At 39.7% G+C, this 22798-nt stretch overlaps 1 protein-coding gene across 1 annotated transcript in view; it reads left to right on the top strand.

Annotated features, from left to right (window-relative positions):
* The window catches only part of LOC139442005 (mitogen-activated protein kinase-binding protein 1-like), a 131457-nt gene that overhangs the window by 97844 nt on the left and 10815 nt on the right, over positions 1-22798 (top strand). Inside the window, exons 21-31 of the mRNA XM_071222757.1 lie at positions 4575-4672; positions 5890-5991; positions 9779-9984; positions 11548-11639; positions 12464-12588; positions 13549-13727; positions 15318-15366; positions 17028-17093; positions 18453-18536; positions 19131-19188; positions 21583-21825. Of these exons, the coding sequence (XP_071078858.1) occupies positions 4575-4672; positions 5890-5991; positions 9779-9984; positions 11548-11639; positions 12464-12588; positions 13549-13727; positions 15318-15366; positions 17028-17093; positions 18453-18536; positions 19131-19188; positions 21583-21825 (1302 nt within the window). The remainder of the gene's footprint in view (positions 1-4574; positions 4673-5889; positions 5992-9778; positions 9985-11547; positions 11640-12463; positions 12589-13548; positions 13728-15317; positions 15367-17027; positions 17094-18452; positions 18537-19130; positions 19189-21582; positions 21826-22798) is intronic.

Raw genomic sequence — 22798 nt, 5'->3', positions numbered from 1 at the left:
TTATGACAACATGATGAAATGATGATGATGATCATGATCATTTAATGTTACACTTCATCAAACCTTGCACACTTATTTCAGAAGTTGATTGGTTAGCATGCTTTCAGTGAATAATTACAACCATCTGGGGGCGGTCGGGTAGCCTAGTGGTTAAAGCGTTCGCTCGTCACGCTGAAGACCCTGGTTCGAATCCCGACATGGGTAGATTGTGTGAAGCCCATTTCTGGTGTCCCCCGCCGTGATATTGCTGGAATATTTCTATAAGCGGCGTAAAACCATACTCACTCACAACCATCAGAATGAACACCTAAACATGTACTGAGACCTTATTCAAGTTATCTACTTGTGAGGTTACATTTTGAACATATAATCTCAAGTGGCTCACCTGTTTCTGTAGCCATGCACACTAATAGCTTCTGTTAGGACTTCAGTGTAATCTGCTGACATGTCCATGGTGAAGGCCGAGTGGAAACTGAACTATGTGCATTAAGCCAGGGACTTGTGTTAACTTTGGGGGTGGTGGGGGACCAGTGGGGTAGCCAAGTAGTTCAAGCATTCACTCATGCCGAAGGCCCGGGTTCGATTCCCCAGTTGGGGACAGTGTGTAAAGATCATTTCATGTCCCTGCCATGCTTGAATATTGTTGATGCGGCATAAAACCCAACTCACTCATGTAGAAATGTCGCCTCCTTGGTCTATTGGTAGAAAGTCCGCCCGAAGAGCGGAAAGGGCCGGGGTTTGATCCCCGGCAACATCATACCAAAAGACGTTAAAAGATGGTACTTGTTGTTACCCTGTGTGGTGCTCGGCATTAAGGGGCTAAAACAAGGACTGGTCGGCTCGGAGTCAGTATACTGTGTCTGAGTGGGGTATTCATGTTAAACTGCGGCGTGGTATCTCAGTGTGCTAGCACTATAGATCGGCATCAGTCCGGACTAGTACAAGCAGCCACACACAAACACATACACGTGCATGCATGTCGCTATATAAGTGCAATAATCTTGGACGCGACATTAAACCCCATTTCACCTCACCTCCATAACACTGGCAATTACGCTTGTGATGAAAACTAGGTAGTTTCTGGTATGATTTAAAGATGTGAAAAGTTTCAATAATAAAGTGTTATTTGGATCTCTAGATGGTGTCAGTTAGATGGGTCATGTTCAAATATTTGAATAAACAAATGTTATAAGGTTGATGTTGGTTAGAAATATCTCACATTGCAGTACTCAACATTAAACATACAGAATGTCAATGGCGTCCTGGTCATAACCCAGATGTTGAAAGTGAAAATTTACAAGTCCTTGGATTTAAATTCTAAGGCAAGACACTTCAAGGCCTTAGGACCCTCTTGATTTCTAACACTGTATTGACATCTCTGCTGAAATTGAGGTCATGAAAATGCAAGAATAAAAAGTATTGACATTGAATTGTGCAACCCATTTCTCCACCGACCCTGCCCCCATTGTGTCTTTATGTATATTCAAGCTTGTAAGGCACATGGGTGTGATATAGGCTCTTTTCATTCAGACTGTCAGTGTGAAAATTTGTGAGCATGGTTTGGTTATGCCTTCAGTGTTGATCAATACTTGTTATAAATTTTTGATGAGTTGAGGCACACCATGTGATAGAATTCACAACAAAATCCAGACAGTTATGAAGAATTCTCCTGGATAAAGACAATTTGTGGTATTGGTATTGCCAAACGACGATAAAACCCAATCCAGGAAGATTTTGTGTCGTGATGTAACTGTAAATTGACATGTTTAGGGAACAGCTCATAACCTTTGTGGACATATCACTTCATGCTCCGTCAGTCATAGGAATGATGTAAGAGATAACAGCCGTGGAATACCTGTTACAGTGAATTATCAGGAAGTTAATGAGTCGTCACTGGACGTCCCAGATTTCCCCTGACCGGGATTAATGGATGGGGTTAATGATTGTCGTGGGCAGACATTCGGGTGTTCAGTTTGATGTGGATGTGGAGCTTGTTGGTGGTGATGGCTTCTGTGACAGCCATGTGTTGATGTTGATGTTGATGGTGCTGTATGATGAAGCTGCTGCTGCTGCTGAGGTTGTGCTAACAGTGTCCACTGGATGAGGATGTTTGTTGAATATGGCTTTTCCAGTATGGAGCAAGTGTAAACACTGCATTCAGGGTAGATATCTTATTCAAGTTTGACAACAATTTTAGAGCTTTACAACCTTACCAAATCTCCTTTCATGTGGTCAGTTGTCAGTGAGGCAAGTTGTTGCCATGAGCTTAGGTATTTCAGTATCTTGGATACTGAAACATCTGGCAGTCGGTAGATGCTCCGTCCTTTCTCCCCAAAGAAAATTGCCTGTGTGGCAGTGTGATGGTGAGGCATTGATTTGACATTGAATTGATATTGATGAGATATTGACTTGACAAAGATTGGGTACTGACTTGACTGATCGGATATTGAATTGACATTAAACAGATATTTACTTGACATTAAACAGATATTTACTTGACATTAAACAGATATTTACTTGACATTGATCAGATATTTACTTGACATTGATTGGACATTGACTTGACATTGATCAGACATTGACTTGATATTGATCAGATATTGACTTCACCTTGATCAGATATTGACTTGACTTTGATCAGATATTGACTTGACATTGATCAGATATTAACTTGATATTGATCAGATATTGACTTCACCTTGATCAGATATTGACTTGACTTTGATCAGATATTGACTTGACATTGATCAGACATTGACTTGATATTGATCAGATATTGACTTCACCTTGATCAGATATTGACTTGACTTTGATCAGATATTGACTTGACATTGATCAGATATTAACTTGATATTGATCAGATATTGACTTCACCTTGATCGGATATTGACTTGATATTGATCAGATATTGACTTGACATTGATCAGATATTAACTTGATATTGATCAGATATTGACTTCACCTTGATCAGATATTGACTTGACTTTGATTGGATATTGAATTGACATTAATCAGATATTGACTTCACATTGATCAGATATTGACTTCACATTGATCAGACATTGACAGGACACTTATGGGCAGTGACTTGATATTCACTGGGACACTGACTGTAAATTGATGGGTTATTCACTGGGACACTGACTGTAAATTGATGGGTTATTCACTGGGACACTGACTGTAAATTGATGGGTTATTCACTGGGACATTGACTGTAAATTGATGGGTTATTCACTGGGACACTGACTGTAAATTGATGGGTTATTCACTGGGACACTGACGGTCAATTGATGGGATATTCACCGGGACACTGACTGTCAATTGATGGGTTATTCACTGGGACACTGACTGTCAATTGATGGGTTATTCACTGGGACACTGACTGTAAATTGATGTGTTATTCACTGGGGCACTGACTATCAATTGATGGGTTATTCACTGGGACACTGATTGTAAATTGATGGGTTATTCACTGGGACATTGACTGTAAGCAGACATTGAAGATACCTGCAAGACAATGGAGAGCTAGAAGGAGTCTCAGTTGTCTAGCAGGTGCTCTGTCAAATGTTTCACGATGTACAGGTGTGTGCCTCGGGACGACTGCAGTACTAACAGTTGAATGGCTGATGTTATTATCTAAGAGTCTTCAGACATCAGAGTTTAGTCCCACTCCAGGCAGTAAGGTGGTCATAATGGTGTTACCTATGATCTGTTTGCCCAAGGCAGGGAGTAAAATTCTGTTCTATTTCCTTCAATTCCTAGTTTTACTATTGTATCATTATTCAAATTTTCATGACCGCCATGTGACTTAAATAAAAGGCTTAATTACATATGTCGGTCCTGGAGGTAGTTGTTATCTCCTGAATCAAATACATGTGCTTTATTATTCATGAATTATTTTACCCATCCAAATGCTTGGGGACTTTTTTATGTAATCACGCAGAGTGCATAATGTTTTCAGTTTTGAAGATGGCAAAGTTTTTGAGATGACCCCTGGGTAAAGATAATACAAATATGTTTTGTATGGGAATTCAAAGGAAATGTAATTTACATTCTGGTTTAAAAAAAGGTTATTACCTTGATGCTCCTTTTCGAAACACAGCTTTCAGCGTAACTGATTGCTGTAGGTTTTGATACGACCCCTAAAAGGTGCACTGATGACTGTGATAGCCTTAGGCTTACACCAATGGCAGGATCAGTTGTTTACAGGGGTAGGCACGTTGCCTGTTTAGTTGACGACTGTCATGCAGTAATCACACCAGATCACGATACAGTCGCCTTTCTGATCTAAGCTGCAGGCTTAGCAGTGAAAACCTGGATCACAAACTGTGACTTATCATTACTACCGAGACCATGTTAGACAACATTGGGATAGTGTTTATTTGGCGTTGGCATCGTTTGTGACCATTTCAAGCTTGTGGAATTTTGTTTTGGGAAAAACGTGGAATGAAACATCATGAGAAATGATTGACAGATATGACTGTTTTGCCTGACTACTTGTGCCATCATAATGGCCAGTATTTTAATGTTTAATGGAAACAATTTTCGGCACAACTTTTCTACTTATCTTCTAGAGCGTCGCCGCTTCACCCATGAAGGAGAGGCATTGCAGAGCCAGTTTGCTGGTTTACGGAGGGAAACCATGGTGATCGGCAAGGACCCCATGACACAGGTATGTGCATTCAGAATATGTTCACAACAAACCTTGAGTGTTAATAATTTCATATTTTTAAGTAATGGTTTTGTCAGGTTCTATGTTTTGCTGAATTTTATATTTTTTATTATATATACATATAATATATATAATTTATATGGTTAAAAGTCTTTCATGGAATAAATGCATAGCCTTAACAGAACTGTTGTATCACTGAGGTTTTCTGCTGTAGTATTTATGATGAGAGGGATGTCTTCAGCTTATATACCGTATTCGACGTAATAAGCGCCCACAGCGATATTTGCTAATATATTGGCTAGTGAACAATCCCAATTAGCACCCCTTCTGCGATAGATCAATGTACACAAGACATATTTATTCTTGTATAATACGTGTGTTATATGCATCCTTAATTATGGGAAGTTAAATTCTGGAATAATATATGTCGTATATAAACATTTCAGGCGGTCAGCATTAACCACGAAATTTACGATCTTTCAACTCTGTTGTGTTTCTCCAAAATAATATTCTAATAAGAGACCCATATTTCTTATTTTGAGAGCGCCCTGGGCGCTTATTATGTCTTATATGTATGTATATAGGATATGCCATTTCTTGTGTCCCTGCCCTGCAGTCACTGTAAAACCCAACTCACTCACTCACTCATTCCTGGGGGCGGTCAAGTAGCCTGGTGGTTAAGGAGTTCGCTCGTCATGCCGAAGACCCAGGTTCGATTCCCTACATGGGTACAATGTGTGGAGCCCATTTCTGGTGTCCCCCGCCGTGATATTGCTGGAATATTGCTAAAAGCGGCGTAAAACCATAGTCACTCACTCACTCACTCACTCATATCAAAAGTCATTGAATTATGAGAAAAAGACCTAAAACGTATATTACATTAACTTGCTAAATTTAACAAATTGTGAACAAAGCATTTGAAGAATATGACTATTTTGTATTTTTGTTATATAGTTTAGATATAAATGTATACAAACTGTATATGTTTTGTATTGTAAATGACGATTGTGATGTAACTACTCTACATGTAAACCTGACACTGAAGAGAGCAGCCAAGAGAAAACAAGTTTTGTTCAGTTCAGCTTCTAAATATGTCAATATGATAAACAGGAACCTAAAGTTTACTTAAGCCTTTAACCTCACCCTTTGCTTACAGTAGTGTACTTTTCAGTTTGACATTTTCCAATTTTCATTGACACCATGTCTCTCCTCCCCAGGGTATCTCCTTCATTAATGATGATGATGAGACTAATATTGATGATGATGAAGAATTCTGCCCAGCGTTTTTCTCCACGCACAATAAGTCTCAGTGGGATCTGGTAAGTGTGACTCAGTATTAGTACCGGGGCACAGGTGGCCCAGTCGTCCAAGGCGCCGCAATTCGCTGTGCAGAGTTGCGTCCCTTGGGCACGCCAGAAACCTATGATTGTGGGTTTGAATCCCGGTTCGCCCCAATTATGTTTCTAGGTTTGTCAGCACCATGCCCGTGCTCGTGGGTTTCACAGAAGTGGTAAACGTCTGAGACCTGCATCACTTCGGGCTTTCCTCCTACATTAAGCTGACACCATGTGATATAACTGGAATAATGTTAAAAGCGGCGTTAAACCCAACTCACTCACTTACTCAGTATTAATACCCGTGGTAGTCTTGGGTAGTGTGTGTACTTCTATGTTATAATAACTTTAGTAATATGAAAGAATTGGATGGTCCTTAACGTTTTTGAGGAGTGTATATTGTCATTTCCCCCTGTTTTATGGCAGGCTTTGTCTACTGCCTTGTTCCGCTCATACAGTCAAGTAGGGATTGGCTAGTTGAGAGGGGTCAATGGTTGTGTCTTATTTATGAGATACCTTCACGAGATAACTGAAATATTGCCGATGTGACGTTAAATATTAACTCACTCACTCACTATTTACGAGATGACAGGCCACAAGTGTTGGCTGTATCTGAAAGTATCAAATCTTGGTGGATAAATAGATGAATCTTTATAGGGTATGGTATTACGTTACCAGGTATATACAGTCAAGTAGTCTTTAAAAAGGCTGTCCATTCTTTTGTGTACGAGTTCAGTCTTACTGATGTGAAAGTTTGAAGGGTTTCGAAACTATGTGAGAAGTATTTGAAGATATGCTGACTTCAATAAGAAAACATACAATTATGTGGATAACAACTTCTGGTTTATTGCATATAGCACAACGTTTTTGTTCCTTTTTAATCCTGTACATCTGGTTTCATTACCTGTGTGCCATTTGTTATTTATACTGTACATCTTGATTCAGTCAATTATCTAGGTGCTACTTGTCATCCATTACCTGTTGTTGTTCATGTTAATCTCTGCCTATCACACCATACCATGCATATATATATGATCACACCATACCATGCATATATATATGATCACACCATACCATGCATGTATGATCACACCATACCATGCATATATATATGATCACACCATACCATGCATATATATATGATCACACCATACCATGCATATATATATGATCACACCATACCATGCATATATATATGATCACACCATACCATGCATATATATATGATCACACCATACCATGCATATATATATGATCACACCATACCATGCATATATATATGATCACACCATACCATGCATATATATATGATCACACCATACCATGCATATATATATGATCACACCATACCATGCATATATATATATGATCACACCATACCATGCATGTATGAACACGCCATACCAAGCATATATGATCACACCATACCATGCATATATGATCACACCATACCATGCATGTATGATCACGCTATACCATGCATGTATGATCACACCATACCATGCATATATGATCACACCATACCATGCATGTATGAACACACCATACCATGCATATATGATCACACCATACCATGCATATATGATCACACCATACCATGCATGTATGATCACACCATACCATGCATGTATGATCACACCGTACCAGCATATATGATCACACCATACCATGCATATATGATCACACCATACCATGCATGTATGATCACACCATACCATGCATGTATGATCACACCATACCATGCATGTATGAACACACCATGCCATGCATATATGATCACACCATACCATGCATATATGATCACACCATACCATGCATATATGATCACACCATACCATGCATGTATGATCACACCATACCATGCATGTATGATCACACCATACCATGCATATATGATCACACCATACCATGCATGTATGAACACACCATGCCATGCATATATGATCACACCATACCATGCATATATGATCACACCATACCATGCATGTATGATCACACCATACCATGCATGTATGATCACACCATACCATGCATGTATGATCACAACATACCATGCATATATGATCACACCATACCATGCATATATGATCACAACATACCATGCATATATGATCACAACATACCATGCATATATGATCACACTATACCATGCATGTATGATCACACCATACCATGCATATATGATCACACCATACCATGCATATATGATCACACCATACCATGCATATATGATCACAACATACCATGCATATATGATCACACCATACCATGCATATATGATCACACCATACCATGCATATATGATCACACCATGCCATGCATATATGATCACACCATACCATGCATATATGATCACAACATACCATGCATATATGATCACAACATACCATGCATATATGATCACACTATACCATGCATGTATGATCACACCATACCATGCATATATGATCACACCATACCATGCATATATGATCACACCATACCATGCATATATGATCACAACATACCATGCATATATGATCACAACATACCATGCATATATGATCACACTATACCATGCATGTATGATCACACCATACCATGCATATATGATCACACCATACCATGCATATATGATCACACCATACCATGCATATATGATCACACCATACCATGCATATATGATCACAACATACCGTGCATGTATGATCACACCATACCATGCATATATAATCATACCATACCATGCATATATGATCACAATCATACCATGCATGTATGATCACACCATACCATGCATATATGATCATACCATACCATGCATATATGATCACAATCATACCATGCATGTATGATCACACCATACCATGCATATATGATCACAATCATACCATGCATGTATGATCATACCATACCATGCATATATGATCACAATCATACCATGCATGTATGATCACACCATACCGTGCATGTATGATCACACCATACCATGCATATATGATCACAATCATACCATGCATGTATGATCATACCATACCGTGCATATATGATCACACCATACCATGCATGTATGATCACACCATACCATGCATATATGATCACACCATACCATGCATACATATGATCACACCATACCATGCATATATGCCCCTCTTCACTTGGTTGTAGTTATGGTAGCTTGATAACGGTAACAATAAACCAGAAGCTGTTATCCATAAAGTTTTACATTTTCGTATTTACTCACCAACTTCTAGAATGCCAATCAAACAGTTATATGCTGACTTGTCATTAGGTGCAGCAAATACATGTATACACGAAACTGTCCCTGTGGTTTTCAGATGGCATATGTCTGTATTACTTTGATAATTACATTAGAAATTGCTTCAATTTGAGCTTGATCTCTAAACAGATGCACAATTTTTTTCAGTGTCTAAGACAAGGGAAAACTTGTAACAACTAGTAATTTTATCTCCAAATGAAATGGGTTGTAGATTCGCTAATGGTGTCCACCCAAGGTCATTGGTCTGACCTTGACCAATGGTTTGTCTGGTTTGTCCAGGCTGTATAACATTACCAGGTGCTTTGTTGCCGACAATGAAATGAAATTAGTCTACAACTTAGCCACTTGCAGAAGCCAGAGTCTAGTAAAACGTATTTTGGTCCAGTCAGCTCATGATAAATCACATTCTAAGACTAATGTTTACCGAACAACTCTCTGAAAGAGAAGTTCAGGCCGATGGAAAGTCTGTTACTGGCACTGACTGTAAACTTACTCCACTAATCTGTCCCTCAGCCCGATAGTCGCCCGTCATCACGGAACTCCGACCCCGGTGGACCCAACACCAGCAGCAGCAAGTGGGGCAACAGATTCAGCCTCAACCTCGAACGCAGCCTCAGCTTCGACCTTGACGACACAGATGACCATGATACGGGTTCTGAGACACCCGAGGTCATCTACTACCCACCAAGCGAGGCCGACTCATCTGACACCTACCCAGAGTAAGATTTATGAATCAGGGTGCTCACTGAATGAGATATGTACTGTATTCATTTACAGTTCTGTGTGTAGAGTTGTGTCCCTTTGCTATGCCAGGATTCACCAGATATGAATTTAATCCCTGCTGTTCACTATGGCAGTGAGCCATGGTTTGTAAGCACCATACCTACTCATGGATTTCACATAAGTGGTAAACTTCTCTTTGGGCTGCCATCCTCTTCCATACACTGTAGACCCGTGAAGATCCGGGGTAGAATAGGTCTTCAGCAACCCATGCTTGCCGTAAAAGGTGACTCTGCTTGTCGTAAAAGGCGACTAACGGGATCGAGTGGTAAGGCTCACTGACTTCGTTGATGCATGTCATCGATCCCAATTGTGTGGATCGATGCTCATGATATTAATCACTGGATTGTCTGGTCCAGACTCGATTAATTACAGACCGCCGTCATATAGCTGGAATATTGCTGATTGCGGCCTTAAACAACAAAGCAACCAAGCAAATCCATACACTGTAATATAACTGAATTACTGTTCATAGCTGTATTCGTCAATTCTCATTTAATTATAGATTTTTTAAAAGAAATAGAACTGATAAGTAGCTTTTGAATAAATGTGTTTTAACTTAGTTAGATGTAATTGATAACTTATATTATTCTGGTTGTGGCATTTAATGGGGTTGAAGTACTGTAAAATAATTGGCCCCTGATGGTGACACATAAACCCTCATAATATTTAAGTACATTGCAGAGAACTAGTATTTTAATACATTAAATATACAACTTCCAGTGACTACAGTTATGGCATAAATCCTGTTGGGGATTCATGCAGGTAGCTGACGTACTGTAAGTCCCCATGGTCCCCTATAAGGTGGTCTAGCTGTAGCTGCTGGTGGTATATAGCTCGTATTTTTAATAGTAGAAGATGCAAAGTTGATGTACATATATCTATTGGTTAGATGTTTTAGTGTTTGAATTTGTTAGTTTTTATCAATCTGTGATATCATGCTAATGTTTTACTGTCCTTTGTGACAGATATTTAACTTTTAATTTGTTTTCGTCACTATATGGCCGAGATACTGCCGATGTGACGTTAAATTTCAACTCACTCACTCACATAGCTGTATTCTACATAACTCACCCACTCATGCACTATCAAGCATACTGCAGTAGCCTTCAATGTCAGAAATATTATTTGTCTCTGGTCCTTTGGTCAGCAGCCAGCAGAAATAGCAGAGGGCAAGTTTGTATTCGAAGTCAGTGGCTATATGGGCCATTTGATAGTCTAAAATAAGTAGGGCTATTTCTCTAGCCCAAAATAGCCATGGCCAGTAGTTTGTTAGCTATTGAAGATGAAGTTCTCCCTGCCTGTAATAGCTTTCAGAACTGGACACTAGGCTGGCATTGTTCTTCTGGCTGTTGTGTGCAAGCACTCAAATACGCCCTTCATAATGTCTCTCACTACTACCAGTATTAAGAAAATGTTTTGCTTGTTAAATTGCAATATTGAATGTTTTGCATATTGTCTTCACTGAATTATCTTATGAATGGATCTTCCTTGTGTTTCAGCACCTACCAAGTGTTCAACAGTGACCTGCCCCTCAGTCGACAGAAGCACCTCTCCAAGAGGTTCGGCATGCTGGAGACCAACATCGACGAAGGTAAGAGACTTTGAGAGAAGGGGACTTCAGTTTCAGGACTTGTTCCAAAAAGCAGTCTCAGCACACTGACTGTCATAACTTTTAACATAGTGTGTGAAGGCCATTATTCCTTTGATTACAGGGGCGGTTGGGTAGTCTAGTGGTTAAAGTTTTCGTTCGTCACGCTGAAAACCCCAGTTCGATTCCCCACATACGTAAAATGTGTGTAGCCCTTTTCTGGTGTCCCCCGTCATGTTATTGCTGGAGTATTGCTAAAAGAGTCGTAAAACCATACTCACTCACTCACTCACTCACTCACTCACCCACCCACCCACCCACCCACCCACCCACTCACCCACCCACTCACTCACTCACTCACTCACTCACTCACTCACTCACCTTATATTTATTACATCATAGCCCTAATCCTGCTCTTTGGCTGCCCTCACACCACTAAATCTTCGGATTTTTCGACTGACGTCCCCTTCACTGCCAGCGATGTAATACACAGTTGCTTAGAGTGACTTAAAACCATACTCACTCGTTCACACTTACTATTACATAGACTTATGGTGCTGACATCACTTTGTGGAAAGAGGCCTTGATTATTGCAGGGGAGGTGCATACTCCCTGCCGCCCATTTCCAGATCCACCAATGAGTCGTCGCATAGTGGCCGGTTATTGTAAATAAATGTTATCAGCAGTTGCTGTGGTTATATACGAAATATCCTGTATATAAGCACTATACCAGTGATAAACGTTTACAGCCAGTGTCACATATGGCATTCCTCCAAAATATTGCTTAAATATTGTTGAAACTTACTCACTCTATTGGAATGTTTCAGCCGACTCTGAGAGCACCGATCCCATCTCCCTGGATGATGATGAAAATGATGAGACGCTGATGATGTCAAATCCCAGCACCCCATCAGATCCAGACCGGGAATTCCTGGCCAGGACCCCAGACAAGGTATTGCAGCAAGAGGTTTCAGATTGGTTCATTGGCTGATTGTGGTTCAAAATGTCCGGAAAACATTTTCGAATGTGGTAATGATGTAGAAGAATGTCAACTATCAGAAGTTGAAAAGTAATGAAAGAGCTTCCTAATGCCACTCATCTCTTGGGGGGCTGCGATTTGCTGTGCAGAGTTGCGTCCCTTGGGCACGCCAGAAACCTATGATTGTGGTTCGAATCCCGGTTCGCCCAGATTATGTTTCTAGGTTTGTCAGGACCATACCCGTGCTCGTGGGTTTCACCAAAGTGGTAAACGTCTGAGACCTGCATCACTTCGGGCTTTCCTCCCTCTTTAAGCTGACACACCGTGATATAGCTGGAATACTGTTAAAAGCGGCGTTAAACCCAACTCACTCACTCACTCATCTCTTGCAAAATCACTGCAGCTGTGTTAGTCGCTGTATGGGGCACCTGGGGTTTTATGTAGAATTTGTAACCTAAGAATACTTCCAGTGTAACACAAGGGACATGACTACAACGCTTTGACTCCGTAATTATGAACAATGTACAGCATGGTAGGTAGATATCCATCCGAATTTGAATCTAAAAATGAAATAAAAAATAAAAGAATATTCATAAAAGTGTTGCTCTCCTGGAATCTATTCTTGCCATTATGGGGGCGGTCGGGTAGCCTAGTGGTTAAGCGCTAGCTCGTCATGCCGAAGACCCGGGTTCGATTCCCGACATGGGTACAATGTGTGAAGCCCATTTCTGGTGTCCCCCACCGTGTTTGCTGGAATATTGCTAAAAGCGGCGTAAAACCATACTCACTCACTCACTCTTGCCATTATGGATTTATGATTGATGAACAATGTACGACCATATTGACGTAAAGCCGACCACCGAAGGTGCAACTAATGAAGATCCATTACAAGCTCCTAGTGAGGTAATATGTGAGAATATGCCATCATTTCAGGAGAAATTTGTCCATGAAAATTTTGAAACAATCAACTTCACGCCGGTGGCGACGGACAAGTTCACCAAGGCCCTGGACTCCCTGGAGCAGGACCTGAACAAGGACGGACCGCACCCATTCAGCCCCCGCCTCAGCATCTCCTCCCGGTTCCTCTCCAGGGCCCAGCAGTCCAACATCAAGTGAGTCCCATCCTGTCAGGTCCTCCGATCTTTGTGTGGCAGTAAAAAGAATTTAGATCTGATTTTAATGAAATTGGTCAGTAGGGCTGGTTATCGATGTAATTGCTAACTAAATATCGATCAATTATTGATAAATATCGGATAAGTAACTTTCAGCAAATATGCAAGGAAGTCCCGAAAGAAATCAACAGAGCAGTGACACGTTTATGCATGGATGACTTTGCGGACATTTGAGATATAACAAAAACAGTTGCTTTCCGTCTTCGACAATTGACATTATTGACAATTACAAGTCTGTTTAGGTAGATCTAAACCTTATTTCATCACAATGGTTTATATGATTTATTATCGATGTCAACAGTTTCATATCGATAATCGTTTATATTTCTTCCCATCAACAATAATTCCGATAATCAATCGTTTGAGCCAGCCCTATTGGTTGGTGGTTCAATGCCCTGGCAGCATCATACCCAAACATGTTAAAAGATGGTACTTGTTGTTACCCTTCCTGCTGGTTAATGAGGGGATAAAACAAGGACTGGCTGGCGTTGAGTCACTATAATGGGTATACAAAGACATGTGAAGATCCAGGGTAGAATAGGTCTTCAGCAACCCATGCTTGCCGTAACAGGCGACTATGCTTGTCGTAAGAGATGACTAACGGGATCGGGAGGTCAGGCTCACTGACTTGGTTGATGCATTTCATCGTATCCCAATTGGGTGGATCGATGCTCATGAAGCCAATCACTGGATTGTCCGGTCCAGATTATTTGCAGACCACCGTCATATAGCTGGAATATTGCTGAAAACAAACAAACAAAACATGTTGAACAGCAGCATGGTATCTCAGTAGGCCAGCACTAGAAAACTGTCATAAGTCCAGATTGGTACAAACAGACACAGGCACATGCATGCACGTAATTATGATTCGTAAAACAATCTTGAAACAATGTGACAATAAACCCCCTTTCACCGCAACTCAGACAATAAAGAAGTTGTTAGCCTTTAAAAGTTTCATGTATTACCATTTTCGACGTAATAAGTGCCCCGCTCTAATAGCGCCCACAGCGATTTATGCTAATATATTGGCTAGTGAACAATCCCAATTAGCACCCCTTCCAATTTATCAATGTACACAAGACTTAATTTTTTGTGTATAATATGCACCCGTGTGTTATATGCACCCTTAATTATGGGCAATTAAATTCTGGAAAAATGTATCTGTTGTATCTAAACAGTTCAGACTGTCAGCATAAACCGCAAAATTTATCTTTCAACTCAGTTTTTTCCACCAAAATAATATTCTAATAAGAGCCCCCTATTTCTAATTTTGAGAACATCCTGGGCGCTTATTACGTCGAATACGGTATGTCATTAATCAGGATCTTACCTAATGTTAAAATGTGGGGAGGTCTGATCCACTGGCTTGGCTCTCAGCTTACATGATGATTAAGGCTCACCAGGGACCATGGGTCTTTTTGGACAGGGTTGGACAGGGCTGGACAGTCCCTGCTGTGCTGGACAAAGACGCATGGCAACATCTCCTCTCATCATGAAGATCACACTAACCACCACCCTTGTGTTTTCCAGGAACATGTCTGTGTATAGCAGCATCCAGCGACAGGACAACTGGTTCGATGTGAGTCATCTTACTGTTTGAGTTGTGGGTCAAACGTTATGCTTGTACAAGCATAAATTATTGTAGCTGAAGTGAGGATCTGAGTTAACACTTGCAGCTGTGTATTACTAGCATGCCCGTCTCTGACTTATTTCAGTTCTTGCTAACTTCTAATTTTGTTATGCTGTCACAATTATGAATGTTTGTTTTTCTAACAAGATCACAATCTGATAAATGTCACCACTGAGTTGATTACACATGTTGAGTTGGTTTCCACTTCAGACTAACTATTTCAGCCATATGCATGTAATATACATTGTTATAAGATCGCGGTGATCATAGCATTTGGAAATAGGAAATTTATAGAATTACATTTTGATTCATGATTTGGTTTCAGCTTGTTCCTTCTTAATCTGATTTAATGTTTTGGGTAATTTAAGGCTTGACCAATATTTGTTATGTCAACCATAGAAATATTATGAGATAACGGGGATCATAGCTTTAGGAAATATGAAATTGATAGAATTAAATTTTGATTCATGATTTGGTTTCTGCTTGTTCCTTCATAATCTGTTTTAATATTTTTGATAATTTAAGGCTTTCTGACATTGAAAAATTGTTACCTAAAATAGGTGTGTCAACAAAATATAAAACAGTCCTTGGACCAATCTCTCCCACAGTGTTAATTACCATAATAAGACAGCCATTTTGAATGACCTTATGAAACGAAGGAGTACAAACGGCAAAGTCTGGACATGACACATTCCAATGAATTAGTTGACTTAGATATTAGCCTTGATATTGAAGCAGAAAGGGATGTTTAATATACAGGTTTTTGCAGTTAAATATGCAGGACCACGTGTTAGATTGACTATAAGAGTTATTCATTGTATATTACGTATGTATTGTGGGCTAGAAGAGTTATTCATTGTATATTACGTATGTATTGTGGGCTAGAAGAGTTATTCATTGTATATTACGTATGTATTGTGGGCTAGAAGAGTTATTCCTTGTATATTACATATGTATTGTGGATTGCATGTGTTGAACAGTTCTCTCCCATCACCAAGAGTTGTCCAGATCTGTCTCGCCTTCTTGTAAGTCTGACAGAACACACTAGCCAGGTCATTGGATAGGCTGCACAACGTCTCACAACCTCTCCTGGCATGTTATTATTAAAGAAAGATGTCATCGGAATGTCTCAAAAATATATTTATTTATGTGCTTTTATACAAGTCATAGTATCTGTAATGGTCTATGAGTTGTCTCTCGGCAACTGAAAAAGGGAGTGTTTTGGGTTCATGATTGTCTTTTTTGGGAAAGAAAACTACACTTTGGGAGAACTTAAAAAAATGTAAAAGAAAATTATATACAAATTCATCCTCATTTATAAGGAGGAGGCCACGATTAAGTCCTACCTTTGAGTATAGACCTCAGACAATCATGTTCCTAGCATTAGCTTATGTCTCAGACAGGAAATAATGTCATTTTGAGTGTTTTGAGACTGTATTTGTGGCCAAGTTTGAAGTGTAGATTTTCAGGTCCACTTCTTGTTCCTCTCCCCTCCTCCATCTTTCAACAAGCCTGTAGCTGCGTCTGCTGCGATCTGCCCATTCGCTGGGATGTCTTTAGTTTCACGTTTGACTGCACCTTTGCCCTTTTTGTTTCCACCTGGTTTCTAGCCCCTCCAAAAGAGTAAAACGGAAATGGCACGGGCTGTAGATGACACCCGAAAACGCCTCCATGCTGTAAGTAGACGCCCTCTGGTGGCAGCGGGATGCATCACCCGACACGTACTCATCCAGTTTATGTTGTAGATATCCTCATTTTATTTGTTCCTGTTTTTATATCCTAACAGTGTTCATTAGATTTGATTGATTTAATTACTTACATCTTTTTCTCTTTTTTTAAAATATTTTTTTTTCATGTTTTTTTGTGTGCGTCTTTTATACATTACTTTTAATGTTACATTTGGTTTTGTCATTCATTTTAAAATATTGAGAGTATTAATTTTAATATCCTCGATGAGAAATATTTCACAGATTGTAATTTTGATATGCTCAATATTACCATGCTTTAATAAGTAACATGTCATGCCTATTTGCAGTCTTTTTATTGCCTTGTGTTGCTAATGCTTTTTTTATTCTTGAGTTGGAATTATGTATGTCATTTTTTTCGGCTGATATCTGAAGAAAATATGCAATACAGATTTCAGTTTAGACATCCAGCTTTGTCTTAGCTGTTTTAACAGAAGTCTGGATGACCAGTAGGATGTTATGTTAATAATAATCATATTAGGAGCCAACTTTGGTTGCCAGAAGAAGTAACTTCAGCCATCCCAATCATCAGCAACCATTCAGAGTTGCTTCCCTTGCTGTTTAGAAATTGGATCATGATTAATATACTTAGCTGTATCAGCTTATGGAGACAAAGCTGATATTTTAAACTTCAATGATATGGCCATTTCCTATTTACAGACCTAACAGTTTCATAGGAGGATGTCAAAGCAGATATTTATTCAGCTGTATTTATGATAATAGGAAACTGCTTTACCAGGCATTTTTAATCATACACCAGATACAAACATCTCTGGCACTAAGACATGACAAGAAACCTGGGTCTTGTTTTGAAATTCAATCATCGCTGATACTCTCCTACTTTGACAAAGGCTTACGACAGTCGTAGCACTAAGGTGATCGTATCTCCCATACTCTAACATAGGCTTACAACAGTCGTAGCACTAAGGTGATCGTAACTCCCATACTTTAATATAGGCTTACAACAGTCGTAGCAATAAGGTGATCGTAACTCCCATACTCTAACATAGACTTACAACAGTCATAGCACTAAGGTGATCGTAACTCCCATACTCTAACATAGGCTTACGACAGTCATAGCACTAAGGTGATCGTAACTCCCATACTCTAACATAGGCTTACAACAGTCGTAGCACTAAGGTGATCGTATCTCCCATACTTTAATATAGGCTTACGACAGTCGTAGCACTAAGGTGATCGTAACTCCCATACTTTAACATAGGCTTACGACAGTCGTAGCATTAAGATTGCTTTGTGGCACTGAGCTGAGTGATTTGTGTGTGTTTCCAGATGGGCTGGAATTCTAACAGTGGAGAATCCCCAGAGAAAGAGCCTGCATCTCCCCCATCACCTCCAACTAAGCTGGAGAGTACAGTGAGTATAGTGGTAGATCACTGAGTGGCGTGTAGAAGTTGGATGTGTAACTCATGCTATCATTGCTTGACGACGGTGTAAGAGTATACTCTGAAATATTACTACAATTGTCTCAGATCATCTTGTCATAATATGGTGGGAGCTGATTGTGCACCCTTTGCCCCAACATTGGAATACCTGTGAAGATCCGGGTTAGAATAGGTCTCCACAACCCATGCTTGCCGTAAAAGGCGACTATGCTTGTCATAAGAGGCGACTAACAGGATCAGGTGATCAGGCTCGCTGACTTGGTTGAAGCATGTCATCAATCCCAGTTGCATGGATCGATGCTCATGATATCAATCCCTGGATTGTCTGGTCAAGACTCAATTATTTACAGACTGCCGTCATACAGCTGGAATATTGCTGAGTGCAGCGTAAAACAACAAACCAACCAACAACCAACATTGGGATATCTGTTCACGCTGACAAGCACTGTCTTCCCTTGCCCAGACCTGGTGAAATATTGTTGACTGCAGCATAAAACAGCATTCACGCTCTCACTCATTGAAAGCATTGTTTTCAAGAAATAAGCATATATCCCTTGTTTTTCAGAAGCCTTACTTCCCAATGAACGAAGATTCCAAACTGTCCATTCCAAAACTACCACCAAGTAAGTAACACAGTCGTTGCATACTAACAGTTAGGTTTCTGTACTGAGTATATCATCTATTTATTCTGTTTGAATATTTATCCGATTCATAGTCATTCCATGATATTCCAATCATTCTGGAATGGTGTGCATAGTGCTACTCATCTTATGAATATCCATTTATTTCAAGCTAATATCTAATTCATTCTGAAGACCTACATAGCTACTTTCTTGATTTCAAATAGATTTTGTAACCCCATATCTATGTTATGACTTATTCAAATCTAACACATAGGAACATATTCAAAGGCATCTTTGATCAGTAATTATATTACTTGTTATGGAGTCTATAGTTTTGGGTTGTAAGTTGCCATCGTGTACAAACATGTATAAGTCCAAACCAATATATTGGCCAGCCTATACAGAAATTAGGGCTGGGACGAATCCAAATTTACTATCCGGGTACCCAACCCCCTATTACCTGACTCTACCCAGGTACCCACTGTAGGTCTCAAGAGATGTCTCAAAATGTCCGATTGGGAACATTTTTAGCATAGCCCTGGCAAAACGTATTTAGATACATGTATTAAACAATCTGGTCATGCATACACTTAAGTTTACTGCATGAAGTTTTATCTTCATTCAAACATATAAAAGTCAGAAGGAATGGCTGCATAGTCTGAAAGGAAAGTGAACATTAGCGACTTGTAGTGTAACCATAGAGTTCCAGATAATTTTTGTCATTAGACTATGTATCAGGTGACTAACCATGGGTCCAGGTAGTCCTGTGGGTGCCCGGGTCCTACTCAGTACCCACCCGACCCGGGTACCTGAGTTACACGTCCCAGCCCTAACAGAAATCATAGCTCATGACATTTGATTGTTGCTGCATCATAATGGCAGCAAACTCTCTACCCACTGTCACCCTGCTGAGCGTCAACAAGCTGTCCGCGAGCTATCCAGGAGATGTCCACCAGGGCTTCATTCCACAAAGTGATCTTAGTGCTATGATGATCATAAGTCTATGTTTACGTATGGAAGTTACGATCACCTTAGCGCTAAGATCTCTTTGTGGAACAGGGCCCTGTAATTCATTGTCAGACACAAATACATAACCCTAAACAGTGTTCTTGTTTACCGGTAATTACCAGTTTTTACAGGTAAACTTAGTCTTGGGCCGGTATGGTAATTCATATGACTCCCAGTCCCTGTGGACCAGCAAATCAGATACCTTAGATATCTTTGTTGTTGAACAAAACATTGGCGATATTCATATAAGTTTATGTTCCAATGAAGTCAGCTTGTCTCTTAACATCAGGGTTTCCCCTTGTTAATTTTATTGCAAGGAAATAACATTTCGCTTTGATTTGAGGTTAAATATGTATTTGTTGTGACATAGTCTTCAAATATTTATAAAAAAGGGACAATTGTGACTGAACTTTGTGTGAATGATGTGTTGATCTAATTTAGATCTGAAATAACGTCATTGCATTTAACATGATGTTGAAAGAATTAAAACCAGGTTAATTTCATATGTATTTATATTTGTTAAAAGTTGGGACTGACAAAAATTAGTGGAGACTGGTAATTTTTAGAGTTACCAGGACTGGCAGTTTCAAAAACCAGCGGGAACACTGCAAAAGGGTCATTATATACAAACTTGTAATGATATCTTTCACATGAGGCGCTAGCAGCGTGTACAGGATTTTACAAGCTGAACGATAGTGTACAGGCCTTGACCTTCTGTTGTAGTACAGAACCATTCCTGAACAACCCACTGTGACAAGCAACACATAGTTTCTCTTGAGAGAAAGTTACATGTTCAAGTTAGGTTCCTGTTGTCATGTTTGTGAGATACAGTAATTACTTTTCAACTGTAACTGGGGCAGTGGGGTAGCCTAGTGGTTGAAGTGTATCACCACAAAAACCTGGGTTTGATTCCCCATGTGGGTACAATGTGTGAAGCCTCATCTTGGTGTTATCTGCTGTGATGGGGCTGGAATATTGCTCACTCTTAGTACTATTTTGTTCTTGTAATGTAATGAGTGTTCAGACACATTGAATGAAAATGTAAAGCTAATTTTGTTGTCAGGACTAAAAATTTAGCTCAGGTCTTTGTCAGAAATTGATAGCTAAAACTAAGCTTTGTATTTGTCAGAAATTGATGACTAGAAATTACTTTAGTATTTGTCAAAAATTGATGACTAAAAGTTATCTTAGTATTTGTCAGAAATTGATGACTAGAAATTACTTTAGTATTTGTCAAAAATTGATGACTAAAAGTTAGCTTAGTATTTGTCAGAAATTGATGACTAGAAATTACTTTAGTATTTGTCAGAAATTGATGACTGAAAGTTAGCTTAGTATTTGTCAGAAATTGATGACTAAATTTCCTCTCCATTTTCCTTCCTCAAGGCCCCTGTGGTTCGCCATCCCCCAAAACTCTGCGACGCTTTTGGTATACTCTTGATTTGCCTAAGCAGCCAATCATGGAAGAGCCAATGCCGCTGCCAAAAATTCCATTACCCCCCAAAATGCAGATTAGGTTGGCAACCATTCCAATTCCTGAACAAAATGGCTGCTCACGATTGCCGAGTTTGATAACTCACAGCCCCAAACAAGTTAGAAAGAGTCGTCTTTCGCCGCTATCCAAGAGGGGTAAATAGCCGGCCACTTTCTGCATGATGTGTGGACGGATTGTGTATTGTGACTTTGTTTGAACCCCCGGCTTAAACAGCATCTATGTTCTAACTGGTGCTAGAACACTGTGGCACTCTGGGTACATCTCTGAATCGATAGCAACTAAAATGGAATAGTGACCTCTGATGAAATTTGTGTTTTCGTATAATCATATGTGTATCATTAACTTCTGTTGTAAAGTCTGTGGTATAAAACAGTAGTTGTTTATAACCTGTGAAGAATATGTATTAACAATTATTGCACATAGACAAGAGTTTTTAGCTCACCTGACTGAAAGTCAAATGAGTGTATGCCGTGGCACGTATTTGTTGTTCATCTGGTTGTCGGTCTTTAACTGTTACATTTTAGACATCTGCTCTTGAACTGCAAGGCCTATGGTACTAAAGTTTGCATGGATGATGCCAGCTGTGAAAAGTGCTCACAGAATTCCGATTTTAAACATGGAGGTCACGGTGGCCATATTGAAAATGTCATATTACTCGGCCACATCTGCATGTATGATTATAATATGTTGTTTGTTTGTACTCATTGTCAGTAGTCTAATCAGGAAAGTTGATTTGCTGACATTGACTTGCCACATCTCATCAAGTTGCTTACATAACCCTAAGTAGTCCAGGTATGCCATCGTTATCATGCTACTGTCAGATAAACACTACCTTCCTGGGGCGGTCGGGTAGCCTAGTGGTTAAAGCGTTCACTCATCATGCTGAAAACCCCGGGTTTGATTCCCAACATGGGTACAATGTGTGAAGCCCATTTCTTGTGTCCCCTGCTGTGATATTACTGGAACATGCTAAAAGTGGCGTAAAACCATACTCACATACTCACTCACTCACTCCAACCTTCCTTGCCAACTACAACAACACATGCATCTGTAGTTGAAAAAACACAGACTGACACGGAGTTCAGTTTTCATCTCACTGCTTCCTAC

Source organism: Haliotis cracherodii, unplaced genomic scaffold (genome assembly GCF_022045235.1).
Source record: "Haliotis cracherodii isolate W230 unplaced genomic scaffold, xgHalCrac1.p SCAF_5, whole genome shotgun sequence".
Taxonomy (NCBI): domain Eukaryota; kingdom Metazoa; phylum Mollusca; class Gastropoda; order Lepetellida; family Haliotidae; genus Haliotis; species Haliotis cracherodii.
This window is presented reverse-complemented; position numbering and strand designations above follow the sequence as displayed.